General features: G+C 46.8%; 1 protein-coding gene across 1 annotated transcript in view; it reads left to right on the forward strand.

Moving 5' to 3' along the window:
- Positions 1–10422, forward strand: part of LOC104524792 (angiomotin-like protein 1) — a gene marked incomplete at its 5' end in the record, with an annotated part of 16589 nt that extends 6167 nt beyond the window's left edge. Inside the window, 6 exons of the mRNA XM_010167780.1 lie at positions 1–31; positions 4214–4404; positions 5774–5899; positions 7791–8017; positions 8721–8990; positions 10294–10422. The exon at positions 1–31 is cut by the window's left edge and continues 23 nt beyond it. Of these exons, the coding sequence (XP_010166082.1) occupies positions 1–31; positions 4214–4404; positions 5774–5899; positions 7791–8017; positions 8721–8990; positions 10294–10397 (949 nt within the window). The remainder of the gene's footprint in view (positions 32–4213; positions 4405–5773; positions 5900–7790; positions 8018–8720; positions 8991–10293) is intronic.
- Between the last annotated feature and the right edge of the window lie 3676 nt (positions 10423–14098).

Below are 14098 nucleotides of genomic sequence, written 5' to 3' on the forward strand. Positions count from 1 at the left end.
GCGGGAGATGGACTCCCTGCGGATGCAGCAGGTGAGGACGGGGTGGCCTGTGCGGGACCCCAGCACGGCGCCTTCGGCATTGCTTTTAAAGAGGGACAGTCACTCGCAGCCCTGCCAGGCTCCACCTTGCTTGTTGGGCTTTCCACCTAAGCCTTTCCTTTGGATGGGGTTCAGAAGTGTTCAAGGCCAGGTTGGATGGGTCTTTGAGCCACCTGATCTAGTGGAAGACATCCCTGCCCATGACAGGGGAGTTGGACTTAAAAGATCTTTGAAGGTCCCTTCCAACCCAAACCAGTCTATGATTCTAACTCCTGAACTTCAGTGGAGGGTGGGAGAGCTCTGCAGTGGGGCTGCTGGACACTGCCAACCCCTGCCTGCTGCGGGGCTGGGAGGTCCTGGCTCCTCTCTCCAAGGGCAGGCAGAGCTCTGCCCCTACCTGTCCCCCCACACCTTTGAGAGGAGAATGTCCTTCCAGGTTTCTCTCCAGCAGTCAGAGACTGTGCAAGATCAACTCCACACCAAGGAAGGAGAGGAAAGGTGCACTGCATATGGGTGTGAGAATTAGCCCACAGATCTTGGCTGATCTTTTGTTGAAAAAGCAAGATGGGATGATGTGGGATTAGATGGGAGCAAGGGCTCGGGCAGTATTCATTCTGGACAGAGATGATGTACTTGCTTCACAGAAACCTCTCTCCATACAGATCTCGAGACAAATCATAGAATCACTGAATATCTGAAGTTGAAAAGGACCCATAAGGATCACTGAATCCAGTGGCGTCATCATCTTCAGACAGTAAATTATTTAAAATCAGTCTAGTCCAGACTGGCTAGAAGTGTAGTTTTGCATTTCTGTCCCCTTGTTTTTTTGGCAGCCCTGTGCCCTCAGAGGGGTAGTGTTATGCTTGTGTTTTGTGCACAGTTATTCCTTTGGGTAGGTAACCTGGTCTTTCACGTTCTCCCTAATCCCTGATTCCCAAAGTCCAATCATCTGTGAAAATGGGGGAAAGCACTGGGGGGTTGCAGGGAGGATTTCCCGGTTACAGCCAGCCCTGAGTGCCAGATACACAGACACTGGCAGGCAGATGTACTGAGTGTATCAAACCACCACTTGGGGAAGAAACAGCAGCATCGTAAGCAAAGCATGATGTTCTCGTAACTCTTGAAGGGCTCACTCTTATCTCTGTCATGAAATGCATCTGCTACAATAACCCTTCCTTATTTATGAGCCATTAGTGGAGCCCAAAGCAGCTGTTGCACAGAACTTGTGCTGCCAGAAAGCAGAGGGTCTGATCCTGCCAGCAGGATGTGGCTGGGAAACAGCTCTATGGGCAATATCAGTGGTTTGCAGAGCCATGAGGTGGCCAAGAACGTGTCCTTCTTGCTGGCAGACCCAGGGCAGGGCAGGTCCCCAGCACCCCCCAACAGTATCACTGTCACTCTGTTCCCTGGAGACCCTTCCCATCCATCTTGGCTCTTCCTTGCTGCTGTATCAGTATGATAAGTCTTTCTTGCCCTGTCCACCACGGGCTTGCTGTTGCTGTCTTCTTCCAGTAGCTTTTCTCAATTGCCCCTTAGCCTGCTCTCCAGTTTAAAAAAGAAATTACATGGGGTATGACATGCTAATGCTGGTGTAAATGAAAGATCATTTGAGAAAATACAATTAAAATTGAAGTGAAGGTAAAAGTAGAACTAGAAAAGGTTTTGTTCTCTGGGCTGGAATAAGAGACAAATGATTATATTAAGTAACTGGGATGGACTGTCAACAAAGTCCTTGTCTTGGGAGTTCAGGCTGCGTCTGCTCATTTTGGCAGAAAATTCCTCTGTAACTTACTGATTGCTTCATTTTTAATTTCTTTTTTTGGCACTGTAATCAGCAACCGCATTTGGGTTGCTATAGTTCTCAAATGCCTGCACCAATTCCCTCTAACAAGTTTTAAGAAGAAAGGTGCTCTGATTTCACACCTCACCTATCAGCTTTGAGAGGAGACTTTGGGGTATTTTTCACTATTTATACTTTTTGTTTTATGAGCCAGAACCCTGCAATTAATCATCTTGCTTCAAAATGCCCCGACTTTTTACTTCAGAGCTATCATCTACTCCGCTCTTGTAAGGCCCCACCTGGAGTACTGCGTCCAGTTCTGGAGCCCCCAACACAAGAGAGACCTGGAGCAGCTAGAACAAGTCCAGAGGAGGCCACAAGGATGATCCGAGGGCTGGAGCACCTCTCCTATGAGGACAGGCTGAGAGAGTTGGGGCTGTTCAGCCTGGAAAAGAGAAGGCTCCAGGGAGATCTTATAGCAGCCTTCCAATACCTGAAGGGGGCCTACAAGAAAGCTGGGGAGGGACTTTTCATAAGGGCTACTAATGACAAGACAAGGGGAAATGGGTTTAAGCTGAAAGAGGGCAGGTTTAGATTAGATATTAGGAAGAAGTTCTTCACTGTGAGGGTGTTCAGACACTGGCACAGGTTGCCCAAGGAAGTTGTGGCTGCCCCCTCCCTGGAAGTGTTCAAGGCCAGGCTGGATGAGGCTTTGAGCAACCTGGTCTAGTGGAGGGTGTCCCTGCTGAAGGCGGGGGGATTGGAACTAGATGATCTTTAAGGTCCCTTCCAATCCAAACCATTCTATGATTCTATGATCTCTGAGTTATCAGTTATATCTACTGAAATATTTTCTCATTGCAGAGAAAAAAAAAAAGAGCTTTTTTTCTCCTTTTTACCGGGGTCAGCAGAAGAAGATAGCGAGTCAGAATCTCCTCTGTTCCTGGCTTGTTGGTAACTGAGTCCTCATGGCAAATCTTCATTATCGCTGGTGCATGAGCTGGGACAAAAAACCCCCTTTGACTTAGTGTCACAGGCTGAGCGTGCAGGACTGGCAGAGGTTTTGACTGAGAATGAAGACAAAAGGCACCTGCAGTGTCCCAAGATGCCATTTGCAGACCAGGACGGTGCTTCCAAAATACTGCCTTCCTGCTGGGGATTTGACAATATTTGAAGTGTCAGTGCTGATTTTTGCTGGAGCAGAGTTGCAGCTGTTGCTCCTAAGGGCTGCTCCGTATTGCACTTCCAGAAAGCAGCTTCCAAACATATTGTTACCACACCAAAGGCAAAGGCTACAGCCCTCCCCTGGTATCTCTGGTTTCCCGTAAGCAGGAGATAAGTGTCTAGAAGGAGGAAATGTGGTTTGGAAAATGGAAGCGGCTGCTGCAGCCCTTGCTCTGGTATGCTGGTGCTGTGCCAGGGAACCGCTTTGCCAGTGGAAGTTCGTGGTGTAACACAGAAGAGAAGCTGATGCTCTCAAGACACAGTTTCCCCTTTAACACAATGCTGTGCACTGTGGAGTGTAACAAATCTCTTGCATTTTTAATTGAAAAAAACACTGACTGCTACTGTCTTCTCCCAGAGCTTCATGCCTTCCCCCCGCAATGCGGGCTCATCCCACCCAACCTCTGCTGAGCCAAGGGCTGGATCTCCATCCTCCCCTGCTCTCCACCAGCAGTGAAAGGAGCTCGGGGCAGCTACTTGTGCTGCTTTGGCACTTCAGTTAAGTGCCTGTAACTGGGTGGGATAAATCCTGCCTGGGCAAATGCTTTCCTTGCAGTGTAGATGCAAAGGCTTATGCACCCATTGCTGCTTGTCAGCATCCCATGGGAGTCTCCCCGCAGCACCTGGGGATCTTCTGCCCCTCCAGTCAGAAAGTTATCTTCTGCACCACAGAGAGGATAGGAGAACTAATGTTCCAGAAGAGACAGGCATAAGTCCATGTCCAGGATAGGTTACCTGTAGCTAGGTTACATGCTTTTTTTTCAGCTTTTATATATAAACCTTCTGGTAATAACTGCCTGTCTGTGCAGATCACTGCCCAGCCACGGGATGATGTCCCAGCAAGAAGAATATCTTTTAAAGCTTCATTGCTTCTTTTTCCTACCAGCTTTTTTCCCTACCTTTTCCCTTGGCTTGGGGTATCCCATGAAATCCCTGCGTGTCCAGGGAGCAGATGGACCCCTACTTCTCTCAGCATGGTCCAGAGAAGTGTGTGCTGGGGTTGTACATGTGGTCAACCTGCCTGTCCTCTTGCAACATAAGGGTTTTAGCCTGGGATTTCCACCTGCCCTGGGGATGTCTTTGTGTGCTCCAAGAAGATGTGGGGAAAAAAGGACCAGCAGCTCCTGTACTTGGCAAGGAATGAATATCTGTTGCTGTTTGCACTGGCAGAGGCAGGGCAGCTACCAGGCGAGCAGCCTCCCAGAGCACAATACCCCGGCCCTGATGGAGCTGGTGCGGGAGAAGGAGGAGAGGATCCTGGCCCTGGAAGCCGACATGACCAAGTGGGAGCAGAAGTACCTGGAGGAGAGTACGATCAGGCACTTTGCCATGAATGCTGCGGCCACCGCTGCAACAGAGAGGTAAGGTGGCCTTGCTGCAAGTGGGCAGCTCTCTTCACTGCAGAAAGCGTGGGAGATTAACAAGGAATGGATATTTTCTTAAGGCTGGATTTTGCTTGCCTTTTCCTGCGGAGTTGTGCCACCATGGTTAACGCATCTCTCTGTGGTATCATGCCAGTGAGGTATAATTGTCACTTAAGACAGGATTTACCCTTCTGACCAGGTCCAAAAGTTTATGAAATCCAGGCACCAGACTCAAGCAATGGCCTCAACAGCAAAGTCCTGGGCTGCCAAATTACACAGTATAGGTAAGGCAGCTCCTCCCCAGCACACTGATGGAGCACACAGGGACTGTTGGTATATGGCTGTGTCCATCCCACAGTCTGCAATGTTGTTGTTGTTCAGCCTAGTTTTAAAAACGTGTAACGAGGGAAATTTTGTGGCCTAAGTCTCCTCTTTCACTGCTTCATTAAGCTTCAAATTAAAAAAGGTTCTCCTGATAGCTAAGCTAAACCTCTATACTGCAAATTACCTCAATTTACTCTTGTCTTTCCCAGGTGTGCATGACGAACAACAGATCACTGTTGATGTTGTAACAGCCTTGTAAATATTGGAAGACACTTATCCCCTGTTGTATCTTCCCTGGCCTGAACTAACTTACTTCCTTCAGCCGTTGCTTACATGTCTTAGTGTAAACCCCTTCCCATTCCCACTGCATTTGTCTGGGCTGTCTCCAGTTTGTCTGTGTCAAAGCATGGTGCCCAAAGGCACGCAAGGCTCTGCAGCAGGGCTTTGCAGTGCTGAGGAGGACAGGATAATTAACTTCCCACTCCAGTTTCTTAGAAGCCAAATCCCCTGAAAACATCCTAAAATAAGATTTCCCTTTGAAATGTGGTTAAGTGTGTGACTCGGAATGATCCTTTTCTTCTGTGCTCCTGTCTAGGCAGCAATTCCAGTGCTATTTTTCACCTTCCAAAGTGTACAATTTTGTTTCTTGTTTGTGATGTAATCTTGTTGACTTGGGACCAATTTTCCCAATGTAGTCTTGTTAACTTGGGACCATTTCCCAGGTGAGTGAGTCCCTCTGATGTCTTACACCCCATCCTTCAGGATGGTTGTTAACCCCGTGTGGGTCACCCATGGTTTCAGCCTGCTCTTTGTTTCATGAGCCCAGTTAATTAATGGCATTAATGACTAGACCCAAGCCAAGAGTAGCCCACAGCAAGAAGACCTGACCCACCGCCGGTAGCCGTCTGCTTTGCAGGCAACCATCGCTAGCTTGCTCTTCAAACATGGGTTTGGAGTTTTCTTTGCAAGTGCTGATCTCACTTGCAAAAGCCACCCTCACGGTCTCAGGAGCCCGACTCACCGTGTTGAACTGCTTTGCCAGGGACACCTCGGCCCCGAGCCACTCACGCAATGGCAGCTACGGCGAGAGCGCGCTGGAGGCGCGGGGCTGGCAGGAGGAGGAGGAGATCGTGCAAGCCAACCGGCGCTGCCAGGACATGGAGTACACGTAAGGGGCCGTTGTGCCATACCTACTTGTCGTGGGGTTTGGGCTGGGTTCAGGTAAACCAGGATGCCCTTCTGTGCCTTCATGCATGCATGGAAAGGATGGGCTTAGCTTCACTTTGACTTAGTTTTGCTCTTCAGCATTAAAACAGGATTGAAGAGTTGCTGTCATTAGGTAACTTCCTCCCTACCTTCCCATTAAACCTTCTCTACGCCAAAAACAACCTTCTTACAACTCAGAGGCTGTTCCACTATTAAAAGTAGGTTGGCACACAAGGAGGCCGAATGTTTATTTAATCTCAGTGAAAATCCCTCTCTGGAAACAAAAGTGTCTAGTCGTAAAAACTGAAGTTGTAATCCCACTCCTACATAATCAGCAACCTGAGGGCTTGCCTTTGCCTCGCTCTTCGCTCCTTGCCTGCTTATTGCTCTTTCTAGATACACTCAGTTTCCCACATCCAAGTTGTGTGACAGTCACATTGGCATTTGGGAACAAACCTGCAAAATTTAGCATCACGAGCACCACTAAAAAAGATGCATTTACAAATAGAAGATAAAAAATAAACTTTTTTGGGCTCAGGCAGTCAGCAAGAGCAACCTTTGTTGTTGCAGAAACTTCTCCATTTTCGGCACACAAGTGGACATATGGCTGTGTAGTTCAATGAGCGTTAGACCTGGGCAGCTTTTTTAATCCAGACTTTTTTCCTGGGGAAAACTGGCCTTTTGATGAGTAAAAATCGCTCAAGAAAGTGTGTATATTCCTCTAGGTTTTTATGAAAAACTAATTAAAATCTGTTCTTCACTGTCAGCTTCCCCACAAAAACACTAGTCTGCAGACACTTTTATAAAAAGGTATATTTATTGCTTGTGGAAAATATCAATGATTGTTTTTACTGGGTTTGGTTTGTGTTTTCCACTCACAGATGTAAACTAATCCTGCTTCCAGTGAAGTAATGGAGTTTTGCCATTGGCTTCATTAAAGATAGATTAGGATCTTGTGTTTTCATTGCAAATTAGACATCTGATTATGAAAACTAACGCCAACTGGAAGTTCCTAACTATCTCCCTTGTATGCATAGGTTTTCCAGATGCAGCATTTTAGCTTTTAGTGCTCCACAAAATGCAGTTGCATTGGACTATATATTGTACATCACAGTTAAGCTAGAGTCATCTGGCTGTCATATTGTACATGCACTGTTAATTTTTTTAAATATGGTTTTGTAGTCTTTTGGTATGATTTGGTGTTAATCTTTCATGGAAAAAGCCTCAGATAATCCTATTTTTTTGTGATTTGAGAGTCTTTGGGGTCTGTATGAGAGAAGCAGTGAGCTTTGCTCGGCTCTGCACACCATGTGCTGATCGTTTCTGCAGCAGTGAGGGAGAAGCAAGAGCCCAGCCTAGCTGTTAGAGAAACTGAAGGGAACCTTTCCACTTGCTTCAGCAGGTCTTTACTGCAGCTAACGACAGACCCGAATTGTGGGGTTAACTCAGCCTGCCAAAGGAGGTTTTCCAGATTTGTCCCCAGTGTATTATGGGGGTGGAAATGGCCTGTGTATTTGTGTTCTGGTGAAGGCAGCGATCTGCAGCCTGCTCAGGATACTGCCCTCACTGCTTCTGCTGGGTTGGTAAAGCCACAGCAATAGATGGGTTCAGTTAACTGTGCAGAAAACGGTTCCCAGTTTTGGCTTAATAGGTAGAAATGCTGCCCAATTTGAAGTGCGTGGTTATCCTCAGAGGAACTGGTGGGAGCTGCCTTGTCCTAGTCACTCAAAACCAGAGGGGACAGAGCAGCCGGGCATGTACCCAAGGACCCATCCTGCGGCCCCAGGATGGGGAGAGCTGCCTGTATAAACACTTCTTCCATTCCTGTAAGCAAGGCATTCATATTTTGGCAGAATAAAGAATCTCCATGCAAAAATAATTGAGAAGGATGCCATGATCAAGGTCCTTCAGCAACGGTCACGGAAGGACCCCGGGAAAGCCGACAGCGCCAGCCTGCGACCAGCTCGCTCCGTCCCCTCCATCGCTGCTGCTACGGGCACGCATTCACGCCAGACCTCCCTCACCAGCAACCAGATAGCTGAGGAGAAGAAGGAAGAGAAGATCTGGAAGGGAAGCATAGGTGAGCTCGGTTTTTGCTTAAGCTTTGATTTATCCATCTCTTCATCCTAATTCTGCTTGAGTTCAGCAAAACTGTCCCGATCTGTGGCACACATTGCCCCAGTGGCTCATTTCCAGAGCACTTTCCATGGGAAGAGAGTGGGTCCTTGTGCTGAAGTCAAAATATAGTTCTTTTTTAACCTTACATTGTATCTTAATTATATCTTTAATTATATTAAATCATCCTGCACTGATTATAGAAAGCCATAGTTGGGGGAAAGCCTACCAGAAACAAGCAGATGATGTTTGCAATTCTGTGGGAGTAAATTACAAATTTGGGCTAGAACAGAAGCCCAGTTAAACAAGAGGGTGAGCATCCCTTTGTGTAGGAGTGTGTGATGAGATGCAGCAGCACAGAGAAATGAGTGCAGGACTATGGTTTGGGACCACGTGGGACAGGGGGTATGGAGGTGTGTGAGGCTGTGCTGAGGGTACCACTGGGGTGGGCGTGAAGAAGGGAGAGCTGGTCTCAAAAAGCTGGTTTTCTAGGCAAGTACCATGGTTTTGTCAGGAGAAGAGCAACAGGTAGTGTCAAGAGGAAAAGCTAAGCTGAGCTAAAGGACTGGAGACACATCCAGACCCAGTGCCTTTTATCTCTGGGGTGGGACAGGGGGACAGCACTTTATGTAAAAGCCAGGATGTGACTGACCACCTCGTGTTTTCAGGGCTGCTCTTGGGGAAGGAGCATCACGAGCACCCGCCGGGACCCTCGCTGCCTCCTCCGCTGCCCTCCTTGTCCTGCATGCCTGTCCCCGCGCCCGCAGCCTCCCACGCAAAGACGGGCAGCAAAGACAGCAGCACCCAGACGGACAAAAGCGCCGAGCTCTTCTGGCCCACCGCTGCCTCCTTCCCCGGCCGGGGGCGGCTGGGTGCCACCCCATCGCACAGCCCGGCCCCACGGCCCCCGGGGGCACGAGTGGCTGGAGAGAAACTGGGTGAGCTCTGCCAGATCCCTGTGCCAGTGTGAAATGCCAGCACCCCCAGGGCTGTCAGCGGATCCCCAGAGACACCCCAGTGCTGATGGAGGAGAGTGATGCCTTCACAGTTTGTAAGGTGGTGGGGAGGTTTCTCAGGGAAACTAAAATCATAGGGAGAGAACTTCCCATGGTTGCCTGGTCTGGCTTTGCAGAACTTTGTGCTCAGCAGCTTCTGTAAAACTTCTTGTTTCCAACAAGTGCAATTATTCGTGCTGCCAAAGATAAAATTATGGAGTTTCACATCTTGAAAACACTCCACACCAACTCATGCACTCACACTCTTCTCTCTTTTTCAACTTAAACCATGGTTAGTGAAGGCACCATTTTCTCCCTAATTTTTAAAGGAAATCTGGGGGGAAATAGTAAGGAGAAAGTAGAGATTTTGGGGCAAGGACGTAAAGAAATAGAATTTTAATTATTTTTGAAAGGTGGAAACTGGTGGTTTGCAGCCTTAGCAAGGGAGACATTTCTTTTACACACATTATTTGGAAAAAGCCAGTTTCCTACACGTTCATCTTGTCTCAAAAGCAAGCCTTCCCTTGAAAAATATGTCATGTATCATTAATAGGGCTGAATGTCACTGATTCCTTGAAGCTCTAGATTACTGTGTTTTGGGCAATCCAGACTGGAATTTGTTTTCACATACTCTTAAAATGGCCTTTCAAGCTCTTCCTGCTTGTGAGAAATTAGTCGTCCTTCTCCTTGAATTTGACTTTCGAGAACTATGGTGATGAACACCTAACAACATCTACCATACATTGTGATAATTGGCCATATACATTCTCTTAGCCCATCCCCCTGGCAAAGTAATACATTTTAGATCAAAGCACCTTTCTGATTAATTGTGTACTGCCTTTGTGGTGTTTTAAACTCCTGAATTTTGTACTCGATGCAGAATAGGAGCATACATATGGAGAGCTACCACAGATCAGATGACAAGTGGTAACTTGGCAAGGTGATGTAGACCTTTCAGAAATACCTGTTTAGGGCCCCAGCTAAAGAAGTAGTTTGGTCTGTGTCTCTTAAATACTGTCTTTATGCCTGCTCTTGAGGTCTGTGCACACCAACACAGCGACTGTCATTGTGCAGAGAATTCAGCATCACCTGTTCTCTGCCTCCTGATCAAATTTGGCTTTCAGTATGTTGGACATAGAGTGAAAATGTGCTCCACCACCACCCAAAAAAATGGGTTTATATTTGCATTGAACAATTTGCTGTTGAATTTGAGCTGAAGACCAACTTTCTCTTCTTTTTGTTGCAGAGAACTCAAGCCATGGGAAGCTGGCCGACAGCAAAGGCAGAGTGAGCAGCTTGCTCCACAAGCCAGAGTTTCCAGATACAGACATGATGGAAGTCCTCATCTGAGCAGAGGACGGCATCTCTGGGGTTTCGTTTGCATACAGCCAGGTCCAAGATGGTCCTCAGTGTGCCAACCTTAAAAACTAACCCTGAGAGTTTGAAGAACGTTAGAGAAAGTTTGTGCCCGAAACGAAGCTTGAGTCTGATATGTTGAGACTTTGGACCAGGCGAGAAGTCAAGAGTGCTGAAGAGGAGCGATGAAATGAACGTCTTGGATTTTTTTTAAGCAGAAAGGGGCATTGAAAATGGATTGTGGCGTGAGAAGGGGATCATTGAGGGAAAAGGGAACTGCATTTTCCGGTGTGAAGAGAAGGCAGAGAAGTTACAGACTGGGTGAAAACTGCCGCTTTGTTTTCTGGCCTCTCTGCAGCTGGGACAGGGAATGAAATCCCGGCTCTTTTGAGGCCAGAGGGAGTTTCTGCATAACCCAGGAGAAACTTGCATCTTCCTCAGTCTCAATTCATATCTCAAAAGTATTCACTGCTTTTCGGTCCGTAGATATACACAGCAGGTTCTTGTAAGTATTTGAAGTGGTGTGGTGTGGTTTTCCTTGGGCAGGCAGGTCAGGTGCCTCTTTCCTGGCTGGACAAGTGTTGCTCTTGGAGTTGGATTTACAGTGCAAATACTCATGTCTTGCAACCTCAGAGCTTGCTGAGATTTCTTTTTTTGGTAGGAGCAGTTGTTGGCTGGAATTACCATGGAGGATGAAAGTAGAGGGAGGGAGGAGGACCCTGCTGAAGCAATCCCTTTTGTAAGGAGGGGAAGGTTTCAGGGGGAAAAGTCGGGGGAGGGTCCCAGCAGTGCCCCAAAGGGCCGTGCAGTGCAGAAGCTCATTCAGAGGGGATTGTGTGGGTGTGTTTCCAGTGGCGTTAAGCTGGGCTTGCATGTGAGATCAGAAAATGCCTCTAACTGTGCACTGGTTCATAGTAGTTTGTAGCTTTCAAAAGAATCAGTGTGTTTGTGGTAAAAACAGGACTTTTCCTTATTTTCAATGCCAACAGCCAAAGCCTACCTTCCTTGAGCGTACAAACCTGCTGTTCAAGCTGACGTGGGACTGGGCATTAAGGGGTGTAGGATCAGGAAGGGTTTAACTGCAAAGCAAAGCATGAGCATCATCTCTTTTATGTGGTGAGCTGCAGTTTCTTTTCACCTTGATTTACCCAGGATGGAACATTTCTCATTCTCAGCTTAGTCCGTGGTTTCTGTTAAGAGGTGGTGACTGTCTTGGTAAGAAAGCCAACTCACCAGCAGCGTTCACCATGGAGTACCACTTGCTTTGTGCATTGCACATGCTGATCAGGAAATTTTCCTCTGGGAGGTATTTTTGCATTGGCTTTGCGGTTTCCGAACCTTGTGTGTGATGGCATTAGGAAGAACTTGGATTTGGGAAAAAGGGCGATGGGATTTTATGTGAAGCTGCCCAGAGTGGAAAACTGATGGGTGCTGGAAGTAATCGTGTGCTTCCTGTAGGTATCAGATCAGAGCCCTCGATTGTGAAAATACCAGGCACTTTAAACTCTGCTTTCACTGAAAACTGAAGTCCTTGCAACCTCAATGCCTGCAGGGCTCAAAGCCCTGCACTCAATCCTGCCTGGCTGATACCTTATTTTAAAAACAAAATTGCTATGGTAAATCTATGCACTTATTTTTGCATGTACATAGAATTAGACGTACGTTGGTGTCGCCCTCTTTCTGATTTTTGCACTTGTTAAACAAAGTAGTAGCGATTGGTAGGTTGTGCAGGCAAATGGACTGTGTGTTTCAAGTACTAGCAGCTTTGCATTGTGAAAACAAATGTGTAAAACCCTCGGAAGATGTTATGCAGCTTAATATATGTCTTGTAAAATATTTTTTTTTTTTTTTCTCTATAAAGTTAATTTAAAGGTTGTGTTTGCATAAAAGCCAGGCCTGCACACGGCAGCGGCGCTGACCCACCTCCGTGGCCCTTCCTTGAGTGTCTGTGGTGGAAGCAGGGCAGGAGGAAGACAAAGCAAGGGAATACAGGTGAAACAATGGTGAATATTTCATTTCATCATTTTTCTCCAAGAAATAAGGATACCCAGGTGCTTGGAGGTCCCTAAGCATTTTATTACTGGCTGTATTATTTCTTTTGATGAAACTATTTAATAATTTCTGTGCAGGCAGACAGCTAGGCATCCAGCAGAGATGCTGTTGGATCAGTGTGTGTGATGTGGCTTTCTGTTATGTTTGGTAGTGGGTGCAGCCTAGCTCCTCCAAGTCAGCTAGAGTACAGCACTCCTCCTCCTCATGGAGACAACAATCCCTCCAGTTTCTGGTAGCTCAAGGTGTGTTTACAACCAATGCTGCCTCAGATTCAAGATCACATACAGGAAACTGTTAAGAGACTACGGTGTAGGCAACTCTTGTTTGCTTTTGGAGCTCAAATAAACATAAAGGTTCATTTTCCTCAATTATGTTGAACTCAAGAGATGTTAGTTTTCCTGGAGGGAAGGTCTGGAGGACCAGTGGGTCTCCCCCCAGCCCGAGCACTAGCAGGACTTGCGTGGGGCACTACTGCCATAAAGCAGCCCCTCTCAGCAGAGCGGTGCAACTCCATTTGTGCTGGTTTTCCCAGCTCTTTGAACTGTTTTGTGTTTTGGGAAACTGTGCTGTAGCCATTCCAGGTGACATGGGTAACTAGTTGTAAAATACTGTCATTTTTTATTGTCGTTGGTTGTATAAAGAAGTTGGTGTACAGCATTGTACAGCTGGAGGGTTATTTGTACATAGGGGGGAAAATGAAGAACGTTATGTGTCACCCACAGCAAATATTGATATTGTTGGTCAGCCAAAGATTTCTTATTCTTTGCTGTTTAAACTTGTGCCTTAATATTGTATATAATAAATGTATAAACATGTTTCTTTTCTCACCATTCCAGTGTGAATATATTCGGTCCTCAAGAAGAAAGGACTTTTTAAACAATTCTCTAAGCTTTGCACACAAGATGCTAAGACTAAGAAGTGATACCTCAGGGACTTTAGGCTTGTGTCTCGTTTTTTGTAGCTGGTAATGACAGGCCCTGCCAGAGGTGCCATCGGTAGGTGTATGTGGGCACGAAATCAGTGGGTCTGTAAGGCAGAGGATCAAACTGAGAGCTTTGCCAAGCAAGAAGCACAGGATTTTAGCGAGATCGTCTTCACCTGAAGGAAATGAGTTTGGAAACTTAACACAACACTTTGGTGAAGATCTGAAGATCCTTTAGCCCTACATTCCCACTAAGCATAGCACTCCCATTGATTTTTATTTTTTTTCTTGAGGGTCCAGGGCTTTATTTGACAGATGTTGTCTCAGTGTGAGTGAGATACCTGAGTACCTTGTAGATCTAGTTATTATTGAATTACTATAACGTCCTCAGTAAGGAAAAAATATCAGATCCCATTTCAAGCTGTTATGTGGGCAAGGGGAGTGCTGCAGCCCGGTGGAAATATTGCTCTTAAGTTTGCTTATGCAACTGAAATAAACTGGGGGAGGGGAGCAGAAGTTACCCAAGTGTCTGGCTTTGAGTAAGGGAGATTTGCTCAGCAGGCTCTCACATGCTCTTGAAAGTGTCTGTTAGAAAATTCCTGAATCAGGTCCCAGGGAGCTGCAGGCATGAAAGGCATGAAAGCCACTAAGGGCATCTCTCCCTTATGGGCTCTCCTCTGCCTGTCCCAACCTCCTCTCCCCAAATCCTCACACACATTAA

The sequence above is a fragment of the Antrostomus carolinensis genome, unplaced genomic scaffold (genome assembly GCF_000700745.2).
Source record: "Antrostomus carolinensis isolate BGI_N321 unplaced genomic scaffold, ASM70074v2 scaffold1120, whole genome shotgun sequence".
Classification (NCBI taxonomy): Eukaryota; Metazoa; Chordata; class Aves; order Caprimulgiformes; family Caprimulgidae; genus Antrostomus; species Antrostomus carolinensis.